At 41.1% G+C, this 21,069-nt stretch overlaps 1 protein-coding gene across 17 annotated transcripts in view; it reads left to right on the plus strand.

Moving 5' to 3' along the window:
- The window catches only part of DTNA (dystrobrevin alpha), a 393,012-nt gene that overhangs the window by 244,481 nt on the left and 127,462 nt on the right, over positions 1–21,069 (plus strand). For all 17 annotated transcript variants that reach the window (XR_012244518.1, XM_073631546.1, XM_073631548.1 and 14 more), the window contains exons 4-5: positions 14,770–14,983; positions 20,349–20,434. Coding sequence is in view for 16 of the 17 variants with exons in the window: in XM_073631546.1 (XP_073487647.1) it covers positions 14,770–14,983; positions 20,349–20,434 (300 nt within the window). In the remaining variant the exon portion in view is untranslated. The remainder of the gene's footprint in view (positions 1–14,769; positions 14,984–20,348; positions 20,435–21,069) is intronic.

Below are 21,069 nucleotides of genomic sequence, written 5' to 3' on the forward strand. Positions count from 1 at the left end.
ACTTACAATTATTAGTCATGCACTCCACAAATCTGGCCTTTATGGAAGAGTGGCAAGAAGAAAGCCATTGTTGAAAGAAAGCCATAAAAAGTCCAGTTTTCAGTTTGCGAGAAGCCATGTGGGGGACACAGCAGACATGTGGAAGAAGGTGCTCTGGTCAGATGAGACCAAAATTTTACTTTTTGGCCTAAAAGCAAAATGCTATGTGTGGCGAAAACTAACACTACTCATCACCCTGAACAAACAGCATCCCCATTGTGAAACATGGTGGTGGCAGCATCATGTTGTGGGGATGTTTTTCTTTAGCAGGGACAGGGAAAATGTATGGAGCCAAATACAGGGCAATCTTAGAAGAAAACCTGTTATGCCGCGTACACACGGTCAGACTTTTCGTCTACAAAAGTCCGACAGCCTGTCCGTCTAACGAACGGACTTGCCTACATACGATCACACAAGTCCGACGGATTCGTACGTGATGACATACATCGGACTAAAATAAGGAAGTTGATAGCCAGTAGCCAATAGCTGCCCTAGCGTGGGTTTTTGTCCGTCGGACTAGCATACAGACGAGCGGATTTCTGGGTCTGGCGGAATTACGATGTAAAGATTTGAAGCATGTTCCAAATCTAAAGTCCATCAGATTTGTGGCTGGAAAAGTTTGCTGAAAGTCCGGGGAAGCCCACACACGATCGGATTGTCAGCCGTATTTTGTCCATCGGCCTTTTGTAGACGAAAAGTCCAACCGTGTGTATGCTGCAAAAGACTTGAGACTGGGGCAGAGGTTCACCTTCCAGCAGGACAATGACCCTAAACATACAACCAGAGCTACAATGGAATGGTTTAGATCAAAGCATATTCATGTGTTGGAATGGCCCAGTCCAGACATAAATCGAATTGAGAATCTGCGGAAGACTCGAAAATTGCTGTTCGCAGATGCTCTCAATCCAATCTGACAGAGCTTGAGCTATTTTGCAAAGAAGAATGGGCAAAAATATCACTTTCTAGATGTGCAAAACTGGTAGAGACATCCCCAAAAAGACTTGCAGCTGTAATTGTAGTGAAAGGTGATTCTACAAAGTATTGACTAGGTGGGCTGAATACAAATGCACGCCACACTTTTCACATATTTATTTGTAAAAAAAATTGAAAACCATTTATCATTTTCCTTCCACTTCACAATTATGTGCCACTTTGTGATGGTCTATCACATAAAATTCCAATAAAATACATTTATGTTTATGGTTGTAACATGACAAATTTCAGGGGGTGTGAATACTTTTTCAAGGCACCGTATATAGATGTACAGAAAGTTCAACAAGAAACCCATCAACCTTTCTATTCCACACGTTCTGAAAAAATAAATTTTGGCAGAGCCATGCAAATATTTTTTTTTTTTCCTCCTGGGCCAACAGAACAGGAATTTTTCCATGGCTCTGCTTGTAATATCAAAATAAGGAATACACTTATTTTTTGAATTTATGATGGTAGTTGCTTTTATCTCACCTCATAATCATCTGACTGGCTATACAGTACTTTCTGAAAAGATGAAATAGTATTTTCTATTTCACAAAAGCATGCATGGAGACATCTAGTGGCTGAACAAGAAAATGCAGCAGTCCTTTATTTTTTATTGTAGGTCTATTAGCTTGTTAGTATAGTGTATCTTATGTAAAAGAATATTTGCAGTTAAATGATTGATTTAGACCCTGCAGGAGGTATTAAGATTTTCAGCACCGCTGTAACGCATTAATTTGCACTCTTCATCCAGATAGAGCAGTGTGAGGCAGCCTTGATGAATCACTGATGCTTCCAGTTAGTGTCATTACATCACACAGTGCCCTTCATTAGTCTCCTGAGTGTTCTTCTTCAGAGGTACGGTGCACAGAGTGGGATGATCAGATGTGATTATTATGCTAACCATGCACCGTATAAACCGCTGCTCTGTGACCTTATGTTTCATGAGCTAACACCTTTCATTGTGTGTGATTTACAGGAACCTTTACTGCAGGTGTATGATAATCTGAATTTGATATAATGAATCGTAAAATCATTCACATTCCTTAGACTTATTTATATGAGCTAAAGATTGTGAGCAACTGCTGAAATCTAAAACCCTCTCTGTTCCAGAAGGTTATACATTACACATTTACTCGCATTTTCTTCAATTAGCGTGTTCTACATGATGGTCTTGTATAACAAGCTCATACAAAAAGCAACTGCTGAAATCTATACCTCTCTCCATTTCAGTAGGTTATGTAGAACACGTTCAACTTGCCTTTTCTGAAATTAGATTGTAATGCATGATAGTCATGGCGGTCATTCTATTTTCTAATTTTCTATCTTCTTGCCTTCTCCAAAGTTACTCTATTATTTCAAAGTTACTTATGTGTATCTGAGGTGGGGAATGTTTGCCTGTACCTACCAGCTTTTATTTTTCTGGGAAATGAAATATAAACCTGATTTGTTTATGTGAGCAGAGATAAGTTTTTATTTTCCATTTGTTGTATAAGAGTTTGAAACCAATTGATACTTCAAAGAGCTAATTGTACTAACCTACTACAACCAATGAGCGGTCCTCATTTAATATTATGCTTGCCTATGAAAGGTGAAAAGTGATAAGTTCCTCTGGATAACTGCATGTTCAATTTATGTGTTTTCACATCATAGTAAGCACCTTCATCTGTATGCAATACCGGCAGCAAGGAAGGTTTATATACAGTATATGACTGCCACAGTACATTTCACATTCTAGCTAATCTTCCCAGTACTGTTGCAAACAAACGAGAACAAAAAAAATACATATATGATGCAGTCTGTCAATAACAGTTTTATTAAAAAAATATACTCCACAAGATGCTTGCTACTACCGCTATTCAGCATTAGATGGTTACATCTCTCACAGGGCACTCTCAGCTTATTCCCCGGCTAAAACAGGCGCTGGGTTTTTAGCCTCTTGATTGTCTGAGGATGTGGGGGAGGAGGTGATCCCGCGCAAGCATATGAGAGTCAGTTAATAAGGCACAGAAGCAATGTGTGGGGAATGCACACTCGGTGTACGTTCAAAAGATGGCTGCAAGCAGACAGGTACGTGTGTTTTATTGAAGAAGAGACTTAGCATGTCTCTTCTACGTTACACAGATGCCTCCTTGCAGTTTTTTTTGTATTCTAGGTTTAGTTCTACTTGTTCCACTGTTGATCTTGCCAGCAGATTTATTTTTCACTTGTTGTAACAGACCAAGCTGTCCTTCAAAAGTGACAGTTACAGTTGGAAGAAAGCATACAACACTTACAATGGACAACTTTTATTCATATGGTTTAAACCTTTTTTTCGAAAGAAAATGAAATCTGCTGCTATAACTGCTTAAAAAGCATTAGCTGCATATGGGCTTTAAAGTGAAACTAAAGGGAACAATATTTACCATTGTCCCAATGGTCCAACGCTTACAAGGTGTCTTAATGGCACCAGCATCTTCTACCCAGGTGAATGTCTTCAGCCATCTTGATTGGCCTGTGCAGGATGACAGCACTCCTGCGCATGCTACATGGGATCATACAATTACATGTCCATTGAAGAGTACTCTATTCCACTCGTAAATAGACAGAAATACAAATCTTTGGCCGGTAAAAGAGCCCTCAGATATGTAAGTTATGTGTGTGTTTAACTGTTTGCCCAGCCTTTGTCTCCCCTCTGGATGTTCCAATAGAAGAAGCTGACACTCCAAATATCTTAGTAAATGGTTTATTAGGTACACATAAAAAGGTACAAGGGGCTAACATTTCAGCACAAGCGCCTTGATCACAGCTCAGACATTAAAATGAAAATCTAAAATATATAGAGATGGGGGACTCCATCCACCAGGCAGGCAATCAAACAATCAACCACTGAAATCAACCTGTTGATTGGAAAATATTCCACCAGATCGCCTGTCTAATGAGATGATACACCACCTTAAAACAAAGAAAAGAAAGGAAAAACATCATATATCAAGCAAAACTAGTAACGGGGAGAAGAATGAGCACATTTAGAAAGATAAGAGCATCACAATATAAATCAATACAAATATATATAAATCATGTAAAACCAAGTTATAATGCATCCAGATATACATTTGCAGACCCAATAGAAACTTAAAAGTAAATACTATTTAAGAAAAAGATCAACATCATATTTGTGCTTCATACCTGAGGGAATTCTCATATGGGAGGTTGAAAATCCACCATCCCTTTCAAGGAGGTTCTGGTGGATATCACCCCCTCTAGGTGAATTTCTAACTTTTTCCAAGCCACGGAATTTAAAGTAGTCAACATTGCCTGCATGAGTGTGTTTAAAGTGCTTTGAAACATTTGACAAGCCTTTATCACTGGCATAGGAAGCCCCATGATAATGCTTACTGATTCTGGTTCATAGCGGACATGTAGTACAGCCCACATATTGAAGTTTACACAAAGTGCATTCTATGACATAGAAAACATTAGAGGAACCACAATTAAGGTAGCTCCGGATAGAAAAATTCCTGCCTGTTGCACAAGACGCAATAGTTTTATGTTCGCTATTATGTTTCTTGCAAAAACGACAGGTATTGGAGCCGCAAATAAATGAACCCTGAACATGCAGCCATGTTTGATTGTGGCCAGTAGATGAAAAGAGACTAGGGGATAGTATACTCCCCCGGGATCGACCCCTTACTCCGACCTGTGATCAGCCGAGTCTCATAGACTCACTGATCACAGAGCGCACTGTGAGCGCCCTGCAGGGGGCGCGCATCCATAGACTTCCTCCTGGCAAATTAGGTCCACGCTGTAGCAGTATTTCGGCTATAGCGCAGATGGGTGGTGGTTAAAGTATCTTTGTTGTTCAAAGGTTATTTGACTTTTTTGTTGTTTTCTTTGTTGTACTTTTTTGGATGTGGCAGCGTACGTCTGTTCCAGGATGTGGTATGATGCCCCTCATTCTGTTTGCCCAGAGTTCTAATTAAAGGAGAAGTATGGCCAAAGCACGCCTGTGACTGACTCAGATTCAGCCAACAGCGAGTTGAAGCTGTCTGTCGACAGATGTCATAGGCCCAGGCTCTGCAGGGATCTTGACAATAATGGCAATATCTGTCCAAATGCCTGACCAGCAGCTGGCTGCCTCTCATTGTGCCACTGAGAGCTTGAGCCAGCTGCTTCTGCCCCCTCCACAGTCCTGCACTCCAGTAAGCACTGCAGGAGTAGAGCAGTCACTGTTCTGTGCTCAGAGTGGACCCCAGAACTGATTGATCAGCTGTCTTTGATTGCTGCGTTCTCAATGGGACATTCCTATTCTTTTACAGGAATCTGTGAATAAAAAAACTACAAGATCCAGCTCCCAGCGGAGCAGAAGAACTCACACCACACTGGTAGAGCATTGATACTTCCTCCAGCCTCAGTACCAACCAACGGCTGGAGAAATAGTCTGCATTGCACCCACGATTCAATAACCCAGTTCCTGTAATAATAAATAATGCACATTGTTTTTTTTTTTTCTTTCTGCACAAGGTGGACTTAGTCTTTTAATATCCATCCAGATATCCTGTATTCTAAAATATTAACACATTACCCTCCACACAAATCGAAGCCCCGTAATAGACAGCTTGATTATAATATACTGGCAAACGGTAATATAAACTGAACATCCTAGTTGGCAAATATTTTTGCTCTACCTGGCCAAACTGTACAAAGCAAACACAATCCTTACATCATTTTGTACTAAGCAGGGTGGACAGCAGCCTCCATGAAAAAAATTGGGGTGGGTTGAGTCTGTGCCAGGCTGGGCTCGACAGTCCTGCCTGACCCAAACCTCACCCCTTCATCCACATTAAAGAGCACTGGAGGGGCATTTATTGTGCTGGTCTCATACTGGCTGGGTACAAGCATTGCCTATTTATTTTATAGTTGGCAGCTTATCATTAACAGTTGCCAGTTCTAGGGCTGCATTGAAAAAAAAAAAGTTTAACAGGTTCCCGACCGGCGCACGCCGATGTACGTCGGCAGAATGGCACGGCTGGGCAAATGGGCGTACCTGTACGTCCCTTTAAATTTGCCGGCATGCCAATGCATGCGCCCCGCCAGCCGGGAGCTCCGTGAGTCGGGTCGTGGGTCCCGCGGACTAGATCGCCGCGGGGATACCCGCGATCGCCTCACGGAGAGGAAGAACGGGGAGATGCTAATGTAAACAAGCATCTCCCCATTCTGCCTAGTGACAGTGTGACTGATCTCTGCTCCCTGTGATCGGGTAGCCGTGCCCCCCCACAGTTAAAGACACTCCCCAGGACATAACCCTTACACTGCCCCCTAGTGGTTAACCCCTTCACTGCCAGTGTCATTTACACAGGAATCGGTGCATTTGTATAGCACTGATTGCTGTATAAATGACAATGGTCCCAAAAATGTGTCAGCAATGTCCGATGTGTCCACCATAATGTTGCAGTCACAATAAAAATCGCTGATCGCCGCCATTACTAGTAAAAAAAAAAAAATCAATAAAAATGCCATAAAACTATCCCCTATTTTGTAGACGCTATAACTTTTGCACAAACCAATCAATATACGATTGTTACAATTTTTTTTTTTTAACCAAAAATACGTAGAAGAATACATATCGGCCTAAACTGAGGAAAAAAATGTTTTTTAAAATATTTTTTGGGGATATTTATTATAAGAAAAATTAAAAAATAATGTGTTTTTTTTTTTCAAAATTGTCGCTATTTTTTTTGTTTATAGCGCAAAAAATAAAAACCGCAGAGATGATCAAATACCACCAAAAGAAAGTGCTATTTGTGAGGAAAAAAGGAAGTCAATTTTGTTTGGGAGCCACGTTGCACGACCGCGCGATTGTCAGTTAAAGCGACGCAGTGGCGAATCGCAAAAAGTGCTCTGGTCAGGAAAGGGGTAAATTCTTCTGGGGCTGAAGTGGTTAATACATGTTCTTAGGTTGGTTTTCATTCAAACGAACATATTCTCATTTGCAGTTTATTATTAATAGTAGCACTAATATCAATAATAATAATAATAACAGCCTGCAAATGTAGACTACTATGGTCATACAACATTATTTTGAGAGGGGGAGGGGCTGAAGAGACACACATAGGGGGTAATTAATTAAGACTATGGCAGCTGTTATCTTGGGCTTCAGTTGTGATCTCCAGCTGATGCTGGTCCAAGTGTCTGTGCTGAAATGTAATGTGTTGCCCACACAGGGACTAACAGAATGGAAATATATTTTTTTTTCTATCTGTAATGAGCTTCCTACAATGCATTTTGTCAAATTGGATAATTAGCCCATGACCCCTTTATTCTATAGAATGCAGCTGCTACTATAAAATGAGAAGTGTGCACATTGTCTGTAGAACACAGCATCCAATAAAACTATCCCATTGGCAGAAAAGGTATTCACCTCGTCTCGTTATTGTTCGTTCTTTAGTTTGATGTAGGTAAAGTGAATGCCGGACTTAGAAGAACTATATCTATCTTATTTGTCTGTGCAAAAATCTTTTACGTTCTTATGACTTTCAGAAGCTATTTATTAAAGTAGAAGTCCACCGTCTGTAAAGAACATACTTGAAATCACACTGTGATATAAATACATTTTTAGGCCTCCTGCACACTGGACATTTTTACAGCTGCTGTTTTTGGCATCAGGCATTTTTTTCTGCAGCTAATAAACTCCCCAGCATGTGATCCTATGCGTTTTTTTGGCAGGGGCGTTTTCAGGCTGGGAAAAACCCCCCAGAACTACTGCATTCGAAGAGGCTTTTTTCAGCTGTACAAATACTCTAATGCCCTGTACACACGACCAGTTTTCCCGTCAGAATAAACTCTGAGCTGTCTTGCATACACACGGTCGCACCAAATTCCGACCGTCCAGAACGCGGGACTTACAACACGTAGGACGGGACTAGAAAACGGAAGTTCAATAGCCAGTAGCCAATAGCTTCTGTCTCGTACTTGCTTCAGAGTATGCGTCATTTTTGGTACGTCGGAACAGCATACAGACAAGCGGTTTTCCTGATAGGAATTGGTTCCGTCGGAAAAATTTAGAACATGTTCTATTTCTAGGTCCATCAGAATTTTCGACGTAAAAAGTCCGATGGGGCCTACACACGATCGGAATACGATGAAAAGCTCCCGTTGGACTTTTTCTGTCGGACATTCCGCTCGTGTGTACACAGCATAATGCTGAAACATGCAGTAAAACTTCGCTATCCGGCATTTATGATTGATTTTGAGACTCAAGCATTGTGGGAAATTGGGAGTTAAAAAAAAAAAAATAGCAGAGAGGTGTTTTCTTGCTAAAAACGCTAACAAGGCATAACACTAAAAAGCAATAAGCGGCAAAACTCACGTTTTTAAAGCGACAATGCTACTGGCGTTTTTGGAACATCCAGTGTGCATAAGGCCTTAAGTGTAATAGGCCAACTAGACCACCAAATAAAAAATGCCTAGGAGCCCAACGTCTTTATTGTTCAACTGGTTACAACAAGAGGGACAAAGGGCATCCAACGCGCTTCAGGGTCCATACAATCTCCCTTCATCAAGGCTGGAGGAAAAGTTTAAAATGGCACACTCGCAAAAATGATGTTAAAGAAGAATTGCTACTAAAAAATACAAATGCATAAAATAAAAATAGATAAATAATAAAATAAAACTAAAATTAAACCTTCAATAATAAATAAATTATTAGGTTTATTTATTTACATTTTCAGTGCTCAGTGCTTCTAAGTTTCAGAGTCCTACATTTGCTGCTGTCCAAATAGAAATTTAAGGCTTCAAACACATGGCTGTACAGGGGCCATAGAGTACACAGAGCCTGCATGATTACACTCCGGAGACCTGCAGCCTGATATATAGCAGTCCATTGAAGTGCTTTTGAAGAGGTTGTTATATGCTGTACAGTGCCAGGAAGTTGTGACTTGCGCACTGATTTATACCTTGAACCAAGGTAGTGTGCATTCAGAGCTTACAAGTCGGTGCACATACAGATGCTTTACACAACCCTGCTGCACTTCTACATACCGCCACCTCTTCTAATGCATCTCAATGAGCAGCTGTACGAAGCGGGAGTCATTGCATAGGCTCTGCGCATTGTACATCTTCTGTATGGTCATATGCATAAGGCCTAAAGCAATTTTTGCTTTGATAAGAAACCACTTCTTTCCATAACCAGGATAAAGCTTGATATACTATGCCATTCTGTGTTTTAATTGCTACAACATTTGACATTGTCTGCACTGCAAGCTCAGAGAATGAGCATTAAAAGGAAACAATATAAATCCCTTCTTGTTTTCTGCATACTACACTGGACTCAATTAGGAAATATACAGTTTTAACAAGGTTCTTCAGTGTTATCTTGTACCAAAATATTGGCTCTTCGCTTTATCTCCCATAGAGATTTGTGTTTGAAATGTCGATAAAATGTTATTTTTAATAAGAACAGAACTTTGCAGAACTCTGCAGATTAGTCCGTTAGAATCCTTGCAATATTTTTTTTCTCTACTTGAGAAAAAATACTATACAATTCCTAATGTTTTTGCTGGTTTGACAGCTAATTTATTTAAAACTGATATTGCATACAGTAAGTTGAAAGTCCATCTAGAATCACATCTGTAACTTAGAACACACTCAGTGTATCATTTTAACAATTTACATGTCTTTGGAAGCATGTCTAAACTGCTAATGTGTCTTTTAAGTAATATTTGTATCTTTATAGTTCACTTAATTCCCTTGGATCCTACATTTGAGTCTCTAGGAGGCATTTAAGGGGCGTTAGCCTATGGAGCGACGGATGTCAGCAGAGACATGTCCGCTGACATCCAACACAGTCGGCTGAAAGCAGATGGATGGCCCTATGTCCAGGTCCGTCGCTGGCGGATCGGATCAGGTGAGATCTGATGAAAACGGACACGCTGTCTGTTTTCATCCGATCCCTCCATAGGCAGCAGCGACGCCTGACAAGCCCCTCCCCGCTCAGTGAGTAGAGAGGGACCTATCATCTGCCGGCTCAGCGGAGATCAACGGACTGATCTCCTGCTGAGCCGGCGGACCGAGGTGGGCTCCGTGGAAACGGAGGCAGCCAGGAACTCTAGGGTTCTTCCAGAGGTTGCTAGGGGTTCCTTGAGCAATGAGCAATTTCTGCCTCTCAGGTATGTTCTCACTGACACCGTTGATCTTTTTCACTATCTTTAAAGGGGTAATTCTTCCCAATGACCACAAGTGTAAGGGACATTTTTCCTATTGACCATCACACTAACATATCATGAGTTGTAGATATAGTCATTTTCAGCAGGCGTTCCCTAAGACCAGAAAGTTATTTCAAGGGTTCCTCTGTGTTGAAAGGTTGAGAGAGGCTGTATTATAGCTTGCTAATTTTTAGGTTAGATTCACACTTAAACAGGTGCAGGACTGCGTGTAAATCGCTAGCTTTCCTGCATCCGCAGCACAAATGCCCTGCTGTTAGCAGGCGCACAGGGCATCCCCACGGATTGGAGACCCGAAGTGCATTTTTCCATGCTGGGAAACACAAAGCACTATTTCCCTGCATCTCCACAGGTACAGTAGCCCATGCGAACGTGACCACAAAGAAATTGCAATAGTGTGAAACTAGCCTTAGATGTGGCGGCTTTATTTTTTAATGCTTTGCATTTCCTGTCTTTTTACCTGCTCCACCTGCCAGCAACACACTTCCTGTCCTAGGGTGGCTACATTCACTCCTCCACTATTTGCAGAGGAGCAGCATAGCCTCTCTTGAACAGCAGCATTGTCAACCTGTGAAGAGGGTAATGGTAAATGTCAGGTAAAACAACATTGACAGCAATGGCAGTCACTACATTTCTGTCATGGCAGCCTTAACCTCTTCAGTACTGAACACTTTCACCCCCTTCCTCCCCAGGCCAATTTTCATCTTTCAGTGCTGTCACACTTTGACAATTGAGCAGTCATGCAAAAATGTACCCATATTAAATTTGTATAATTTTTTTCACACAAATAGAGCTTTCTTTTGGTGGTATTTAATCACCGCTGGGGTTTTTTTAATTTTTTGCTAAGCAGATGAAAAAAAGACTGCACATTTTGAAATAAAATGTTTTTCTTAGTTTGTTATAAAATATTGCAAATGAGTAATTTTTCTTCTTCACTGATGTATGCTGATGAGGCTGTACTGATGTGCACTGATGAGGCTGTACTGATGGGCACTGATGAGGCTGCACTAATGGGCACTGAGGAGGCTGCACTGATGGGCACTGAGGAGGCTGCACTGATGGGCACTGATGAGGCTGCACTGATGGGCACTGATGAGGCTGCACTGATGGGCACTGATGAGGCTGCACTGATGGGCACTGATGAGGCTGCACTGATGGGCACTGATGAGGCTGCACTGATGGGCACTGATGAGGCTGCACTGATGGGCACTGATGAGGCGGCACTGATGGGCACTGATGAGGCGGCACTGATGCACACTGATGAGGCGGCACTGATAAGTACCCTGATTATCAGTGTAAATGTACTGACAGTCTTGCCGGTTAACGGCTCTCCTTCTGTCTCACACAGACACAGCGTGGTAGGAAAGAACTACCGAAAACCAGCAAGTCTGTTTACATGTGACCAGCTGTGAACAGACAAAGCTGATCACATGATAAAGGGCTGCTGTGATTGGCCCTTTACTGCGATCTGTGATCAGCTACTGTATGTTCGAAAGACACAGTGGTCACAGAGCGCTCCAGATGCTTGTGCAAAGTTTAAAGTGCAACTAAAAGCAAAACTTTTATTTATTTTCGTTTTGGATAGAGTGAAGATGGATTAGAACACCTGTCAGTTTTTATTGCTGTCTGTGCCCCCGTTGGGGAGATTCACCCTCTTTTTGTTCTGTTTACCATTATTATTGACCCTGGGTTCACACTAGTGCGATGCGGGAGCTAGCACGATTCCAGCGCCGGTTCCCGCATCGTTCCTCTCCCGTAGGCAGTTCACTCTGCCTTCTGCCAACTGCTGTTAATGACATTCCCAGTTTAGTTCACAGATCGCAGTGTGAACTCGCACAGGATTCGGATTGCATAGTTGACAACACCCATGTGATCAGATTCTAGTGCAGGGAAAAACAAGTCCCTGCACTATTTTCTGTGCGAATCCAATGCGAGTTCAGCCATACAACTTTATGGCTGAACTCACATTGCTCAGAGATCGCATGTGATTGGCACCTGCAGTGCGGGTGCCAATCACATGCGATCTCTGAGATTGCACGAGTGTGAACCCAGGCTGAAGGTGAAAGAAAAAGAAAATCACAAATTTTGGGTTGTCTCCAGAAAAGTTAGAGTTGAAATCTTCCAATGGAGACACTAGTTCTGGTGACTTGGGGGTCCTCTAGGCATTCCCTTAATTTGCAGTAATTTCCCCTCACGTCCTGTTTTGGCTATGGGACAGGAAGTGAAGGGAAATCTCCCCAATGGGACACAGATAGCTAAAAATAAACTGACAGGAGTTATGATCTTCCCTTACTCTATCCATAATGAAAAAAAAAAAGTTTTGCCTATAGTTCTGCTTTAATAAGAGTGAAACTAACCCAACTGAGAAAAAAAAAAACAGACCATTTTATAGAATGGCTAATACAGTCAACTATTGTGATCTGAGCCGTATACTTTCAAAAGATCATTTCTGAGATGGTGAAATTCATTCACAGGGCATCAAAATGATTTCATATTATAGATTTAAATAAGAAGGGATGTGGCGCTAACTAAAATAAACAAAATATAGATGAATGATAATTAATAACAACACACTAACTGTCGGCCACTGACAGGAATGTGCTGCAACAACAAGTGTGAAAGCACCAAGTGTAACAGATCTTCATTATAGCATATGTGCTAATAATATAAAGTGCAACAAAAGTTCATAAAGTGCAAATCAATTCCACAGAGTGTAACAATAACTCTAATAAAATCCAATAATCTCATAAAGTGTATAACTCGTTCATAAAGTGCAAATGGATTACACAGATGAGATAAAGCTCTAATGACGTCCAATTAACTCATAAAGTGCATGTAAAATAAGGTGCAATGTCCACTTTAATGAGAAGGGAGCAAATCTCCATATAGCAGTTCATACATAGGAAAAGTGCATGAGCAATATAATCGATCGGTGTCCACTTCATCCAGTAGCTATCACCATCCGAAGTGCGCCACTCGTTTCCCCAGCCTCTCACCTCAAATGAAGACTCCTACGGGTCAAATCGAGCTTTGATAAGAAGTAGAAGCAGAAAGCAAGCTACATATATATATATATATATATATATATATATATATATATATATATATATATATATATATATATATATATATATATATATATATATATATATATATATAGAGAGAGAGAGAGATCGATCTATCTAATATATATATAAAAAAAAATATGATTTTCTCATAACTGTATGTGGTAATTGCCTGTAATGAGAGTATTCAGTATATGAATTCTTTATTTTATTTCACATTCTATTATTTATACTTTCTCCACATTTACATGTATACCAAGCTATCCAGCAAAAGTGACCATTGCAGGCGTTCAAACATGCGCTAGCACAGGAGGTTAGTCATCCCGGCACCAAGGCACACCATGCCAAGAATGTACCTTTTAAAGTGTTACTAAACCCACAACAGTAAAATCAGTCTGTGTATGCAGTAAAGCATGCTTGTTATACTCACTGTGGAACCTAAGGGGTTAATCCTGCATATTGTGTAAAAAGACTGTTTACTCCTGTCTTCTTTGATCCTCCCCTTTTTCCCTAGTCCTCAATCCACTTCCTGATAGAACAGAGCCTTGGGGGCACTCTGCACATGCGCAGTTTGGTGTGTATTGCTAGAGAGTTGTTGTTTTTTTTTCTTGGTAGGGTACATGTGATCAACACAGGGCCAATCAGCACTGTCCAGACAGAGGGTCATGAGTCATGCAGCCTGATAGGACAGTCAGAGCAGAATGATAGTTCCTCCTACAAGCTTTAACAGTTACTGCTATATACTGCTGATGAGAGAAGGTATTTAGCAGTTTATATTTACCAAACCAAATGCATTTCCATGTTCTGTGTACTGTAAGAGACCAGATATAGTGAATGTAAGGTCTGGGGTTTAGTAACACTTTACAGTACATTCGTACAGTATAGTACATTCTAAAGGCTGTGAATAGGCAGGTAAGTTTGTGGTATTGCAGAAAAGATATAGCATGTCTCTTCTGCAATAAAGATCCTGTTCCCAACTTTTGTGCTTTACACTCTAATGGTAGGTACAGACTGAATCACATATGTATTATTTTGCCCATAGTTCCACTTTCACATCAGTGTCAGTACAAAGAACATTTCAATTTTTCTTCAACTAGACAGAGCTGTTCATAAAACTTTAAGTGCTCTCATTGAGGTTAGAATTTGTCTGTCATTTGGCCCTTATTCTGTTCTGGTCTCATAAGTGCAAATCTCTTACTGACTTAGCACAATTGCAGGAGTCTGGTAACTGCTATTACTAGAATGGGAAGTTTCCACGTAATGAGACATTTTATGCTGTAAATTCTATAGAGCAAGCTGTGCGGGCTTCTGGAGTAGAAATTACATGCAGTAATATATTACTGTCGTGGTAATTGCTAGCATTGTAAGATTGTTTGCCCTTTTCTGAGCGTAATAACAATGGCAAGAAATAATGGCAGCCAATCAAAAGCTTATAGTGTTGAATGTAAGGACTATTGCTTGTCTAACTTGCTGTGTCTGTTTCCACACAGTGCACCTAGTAGATATATGGAACGTTATAGAAGCCCTTCGGGAAAACTCGTTAAACAACCTTGACCCCAACGTGGAGCTGAATGTGGCACGGTTGGAAGCTGTGTTATCAACGATATTTTACCAACTCAATAAGAGAATGCCGACCACTCACCAAATCAGCGTGGAACAGTCAATCAGCCTGTTGTTAAATTTTCTGTTGGCTGCTTATGATCCGTAAGTGTGTGTTCAAGTGTTTGTATTGCATCTGTGGGTTTTTTATAAATGGACACATTATCCTGTCAAAAATGCTTGCTTGTAAGAAGGTACATGTTGTTATGGTGGCGTCTACTGTATCTACACCATAAACACCATTATGTTTTACTCTGAATTCTGTGCAGTTTGTTGTGAGCGGTCTGTTATAAATTTCCTCACCGTGGACCTAAGGTGAATAATTCAGCCTTCACCCATTCAACTGAAAAATGCTAAATCCGGTGATTTCCACCATCAAGTCGCCTTTGTGCCCTGTCTTAGGCAATCCCAACTTTCCCTCAGGACTTAGTGGAGGCCCATTCCAAAACCTGCTTGATGCTGGCCTCTTCCAAGTGTCACATTTCCTCACGTCAGACAGCTGGCCCTCAATCTCGTCCTTGATGCAACCGGATGGACGATTCGCCTTAAATTTTTGGAAGGTGCTTCAACTTCACCACTTTCTCCGTTCACTGCAGTGTACAGGTGTTCTTCATCTCCATTTGAGTCTCATTGCATGGAGAGCAGTACTCTTCCCTGCACCCTCTCCACGATGTATTCCCTATTGTTTATCCCCACCCGAAGACTTCAGGTTGCCCTACCTCACTAAATGGGAAAAGAGACTTGGGATGGACATTCACCCCTGATCAAGATAGTCAAATCATCCAGCTTGCCCTTAAATCTTCCGTGTGCACACGCATTCTGGAATGCAACTATAAGTTGCTTACCAGATAGTATCATACCCCATCAGTCTTAAGCCACTTCTTCCCGGCGGCTTTGGACTGTTCCTGGACATGCCGGAGAGGACGGGGGACACTCTTGCACATATTTTTGGTGTGCCCGGGCTTGGGCACCTTCTGGAGGGAAAAACGCAGACTTATACAACAGTTTACAGACTTTCCGTTCCAGAGGACCCAGCCTTCTTTCTGCTTCATTGCTCTGACATTCCTATTACAATTTATAGAAAGTTGGTACTGCACCATCTACTTAACGCAACCAAAAATTGCATTGAAATGGGGGAACTAATGCGCAAAACCAAACTGTATAGAATAAGATATAAAAAGATGGGAGAAGCTGCCAACATATAAAAGTGTTCCCACACAGATAAAATATACGAACAAGTGAAGTATGTGGCGCTAACTAAAGGGCAGAAATGAATCAATAAGTATATAAATACTAAACAGAACTGCTCACACACCTGACACGTAAGCGTGTAGAACAGAATAGGCAAGTGCGAGTGAAAATAAAAATAACAAATCTTCTCTACTCTTCTCTAGATCACTGGTAAAGTGCATCAATGCCACAGATTCCAAACAGCAATCTAAAATAGCATCCAGTTTGTATATAAGGTGCATCAAGTAAAAAAATATATATGACAATCCTAGTCTAATGATAAAATTACATACATAAAAAAAGAAATGTGAAAAATAAAAATTTCTGAATAAATCCACTGTTCTCCTTGAGTGTAAAAGGTGAAATTCAAAAAGCAAAGTCCAATAAGTGATAAACACTAATATGAATAAGTTCACATATATAAATTCATGAATTAAATCCGTGGGCAGAAAAGAAAAAAAAATTGTGCAAAAACAACTTTCGAGCGATGTCAAATTCGTCCAATCACATACAGTAGGTGACCGCGATATTGTGTCAATCTCGCCGCTGTTATTGGCGAGATTGACTCCTGCGAGCCCCGTCGTGGGAGCCAGCGCCGAGCTGGCTCGCTCATTGGGAAAGCAAAAATCTGTTTTTTCCTTTCCCAATGAGCGACAAGCATTGCTGACATTGAGGCACTGTGTTTGGTATGAATCATGAGGGGGAACTCCATGCCAAATTTTAAATAGAAAACCGGCATGGGTTCCCCTCCAGGAGCATACCAGGCCCTTAGGTCTGGCATGGATTTTAAGGGGAACCCCCTACGCCAAAAAAAGGCGTGGGGGTCCCCCCAAAATCCATACCAGTCCCTTATCCGAGCATGCAGCCCGGCCGGTCAGGAAAGGGGGTGGGGACGAGCGAACGCCCCCCCCTCCTGAACCGTACAAGGCTGCATGCCCTCAACATGGGGGGTGGGTGCTTTGTCAACATGGGGACAAGGGCCTCTTCCTGACAACCCTGGCCGTTGGTTGTCGGGGTCTGCGAGCGGGGGGCTTATCGGAATCCGGGAGCCCCCTTTAATAAGGGGGCCCCCAGATCTCGGCCCCCCACCCTATGTGAATGAATATGGGGTACCCTTTCACCTGGGGGAAAAAAAGTGTCAATAAAAAAAACACACTAGACCGGTTTTTAAAGTAATTTATTAGGCAGCTCCGGGGGTCTCTTCCGACTTCAGGGGTCTCTCCTGACTCCACTCTCTTCGGCTTCTTCTCCCGGTCTCCGGTTCTTCTGCCCGGGCTCCTCCGCTATCTTCTGCTCTTTTGCCGCTCTTTTGCTAGCGTTGGCCTGGTCTTCTCCGTCGTCTTCTTCCCTATTCTCTTCTTCCGATGTTGACACGACGCTCTCTCCCGCTGTAATGCCGTGTGCGCAGTGCGCAACAACTTATATAGGCATGGGGCGTGGTCACCGGGTGATGTCACCCGGTGACCCTGCCCTTCTAATGACGTCACAGTCCCGGGGCATGATGGGACTGTGACGTCATAAGGAGCGGGGTCACCGGGTGACATCACCCGGTGACCACGCCCCATGCCTATATAAGTCGTTGCGCACACGTCATTACAGCCGGAGAGAGTGTTGTGTCAACATCGGAAGAAGAGAATAGGGAAGAAGACGACGGAGAAGACCGGGCCAATGCTAGCAAAAGAGCGTCAAAAGAGCAGAAGATAACGGAGGAGCCCGGCAAAAGAACCTAATAAATTACTTTAAAAACCGGTCTAGTATGTTTTTTTTTTTATTGACACTTTTTTTCCCAAAGGTGAATGGGTAGGGGTACGATGTACTCCATATTCATTCACATAGGGTGGAGGGGCTGGGATCTGGGGGCGCCCCCCCGCCCCAAAGCACCCACCCCCATGCGGCCTGGTACGGTTCAGGGGGGGGGGGGGCGCTCGCTCATCCCCACCCCCTTTCCTGACCGGCCAGGCTGCGTGCTCGGATAAGGGTCTGGTATGGATTTTGGGGGGGCCCCACACCGTTTTTTCAGCGTAGGGGGTTATCCTTAAAATCCATACCAGACCTAAGGGTCTGGTATGCTCTTGGAGGGGAACCCATGCCGTTTTTTTATTAGAGAGGGGTCATTGTCGCTTCTTTCTCATGCTCACTGCAATAGGAAAATGTGTTTTTCCTATTGCAGCAAGCGCGAGATGTACAGTACCCTGTCGCCGAGAACCAGCGCGATGGGATTGCGCTGGAAACACATTCTTGAGGGCAGGTACTGTATATAATATCCGTGGTGCGCCACACGATTCCCCCCAGCCTCTCACCTCAGATGAAGACCCCTACAGGTCGAGTCAAGCCTTCAGTGTGGAAAACAGCAGATCCCAGCACAACGATCGATTTCCAACGATTGTCCCAACAATAGCAGATTTTTGGGGGTGACTCCAGGCTTAACCAAAGCGGTGAGGCCATGAAATAAAAGAGGGTGGCTCCATTGTGTAGTAATTCCCAAAAGTGTTTTATTAAAACAAAGAGTAACTTATAGTTTAAAATCAGCAGAGTACTTCCGGTCTCGGCCGCGACTGGAAGTGACGACACCTGGCTCTTCCCTGGCGCATATCGTCACTGAACACAGGACTTTATCAAAGGGTAATCAACTTATGAACTTATAATGAACTTATATGTGAACTTATTCATATTAGTGTTTATCACTTGTTGGACTTTGCTTTTTGAATTTCACCTTTTACACTCCAGGAGAACAGTGAATTTATTCAGAAATTTTTTTTTCACATTTCTTTTTTTATGTATGTCATTTTATCATTAGACTAGGATTGTCATATATATTTTTTCACTTGATGCACCTTATATACACACTGCTCCAACTGCTGTTTGGAATCCGTGGCATTGATGCACTTTACCAGTAACCTAGAGAAGAGTAGAGATTTGTTATTTTTATTTTCACTTGCACTTGCCTATTCTGTTCTACACGCTTACTTGTCAGGTGCGTGAGCTGTTCTATTTAGTATTTATATACTTATTGATTCATTTCTGCACTTTAGTTAGCGCCACATACTTCACTTATTCAAAAATTGCATTGCTTTGCGATAGAAAGATCCTGACCCTCCCTCTATTCAAATGTGGCTCAGAAAGGTCAAGGACATTTATAAAATGGAGGATCTAGTGCTTTCAGCACTAAACAAGCACAAACGTTAAAAAAAAAAAAAAAAAAAAGTGGCTTTCATGGAATATGTTTATATATTCAGATGAAGGTAGATCTCTGCTAGATAGAACCCCTCAGTCAAACTAAATACTCTGTCCAGACCAGCATGCTTATTTGTTTTGTTTGAAGTTATTTTTTCCCCTCTCCTTTCCTAGTCCTTTTCCTTCCTTTCCCTCCTCTTTTTTTCTCCTTCCCATGATATGATAAAACCCAGGTATCCAACCTTGTTTCCATTCTGTGGTCTTACATTAGCTAGTATAGCAATATTATTCACTTTCTGTACACTATGTGATCTGAGGTATTAAGTTATTCCTGCACTCAGTCTGTTGGACTGCACTTTCTCAGTTCAGATGCTGATACAATCTGTTGGTTACCTTTCTATTCTAAATAATAAATCTGGATAATGCTAAAAAAAAAAAACTACTCTGGTGTTTGGTTATGTAATTTAACTTATTTCATATATTTTTAATAATAAACATATATTGATAATTTAATATTTATTTAATTTATTTAATAATTTGTGTAACTTATTTAGTTATGTAAATGACACCTGTAGGATCCTAGGGCAGTGTTTCTTTTTAGTTGTTTCCCAAAATACTTTTGAACCCGAGAGGTGGGATTATCACCAGAGACTCCTCCCCCTTATTGGTCTTGCTAAAACATTTTTCAAAAAGTGATAAATGAATGGAATGTAGTATTAATGATCTTTTGGTCCTCCCCAAAAAGAAACCTTGTACCCATGTACAAGTAGAATTGGCTTCCAAATTGATAACTCTATAAAAAAAAAGTGTTACCCAAAATATTTTTTATATATAACAGTTATGGTGCATTTTATATTTAATGTTGTCTAACATGGTTAACAAGGCTCAAGATCAGCATATCAAAAAGTAAGTAATTTAAATCACCAGCATGTGTAGTCAGTATATTTAGCAGAAATAATTAAAAAATTATGCTTTATTAACAATACAAAACTGTCTTTTTGATATTTTCCATGAATACAATTGTTTATCAGCATAACTGAATGTTCCATTGATTTGTAATCCATAGAGAAGGACATGGTAAAATAACAGTCTTCGCTGTCAAAATGGCTTTGTCCACACTGTGTGGAGGGAAAATAATGGACAAGCTTAGATGTGAGTATAACATTAGCTATTTCTTTTTTAGAGTACTATTTGTACAGTAGTATGCAAAAATTCAATACAGTGGCAAATAGCCATGTACAGTAGAAGGTAATAAACTACTATTTATTATTTTCTGGGTTCACTGCACTTTGGAAAACTTTGTACACAATATTGATGTCATTATACAATCGAAAAGTGACGGCATAAAAAAAAGGCCAAGTAGACCATCAAGTCTGCCCATTTTTTTTTGTTTGCTTTGTTTTTTTCTGTTAACTTTAGTATCTGAGTATAGATCTATGTTTGTCCCAAGAATGTTTGAAGCCATTTACTGTTGATTGTCTCACTAGCTCTCTCTCTGCTGGAAGTTTATTCCAAACATTAACTATCCTTTCTGTAAAATAATACTTTCTAAAATTTAATTTTGAACTTTCCTCCAGTTAGTTTAAGGTCCTGTCCCCATATTCTTGATTTTGGTTTCTTGTTGAAAAAACTTCACCCCCTTCATGTATTTAAAGGTTTCAGATATGTCTCTTCTTTTCCTTCTCTCCTCCAGACTGTATATATTAAGTTCCTGAAGTTGCTCTTTATATATTTAATCCCCCATACCTTTCACCATTTGTGTTACCCGTCTCTGGACTTGTTCTATA

The sequence above is a fragment of the Aquarana catesbeiana genome, linkage group LG05 (genome assembly GCF_042186555.1).
Source record: "Aquarana catesbeiana isolate 2022-GZ linkage group LG05, ASM4218655v1, whole genome shotgun sequence".
NCBI classification, from domain to species: domain Eukaryota; kingdom Metazoa; phylum Chordata; class Amphibia; order Anura; family Ranidae; genus Aquarana; species Aquarana catesbeiana.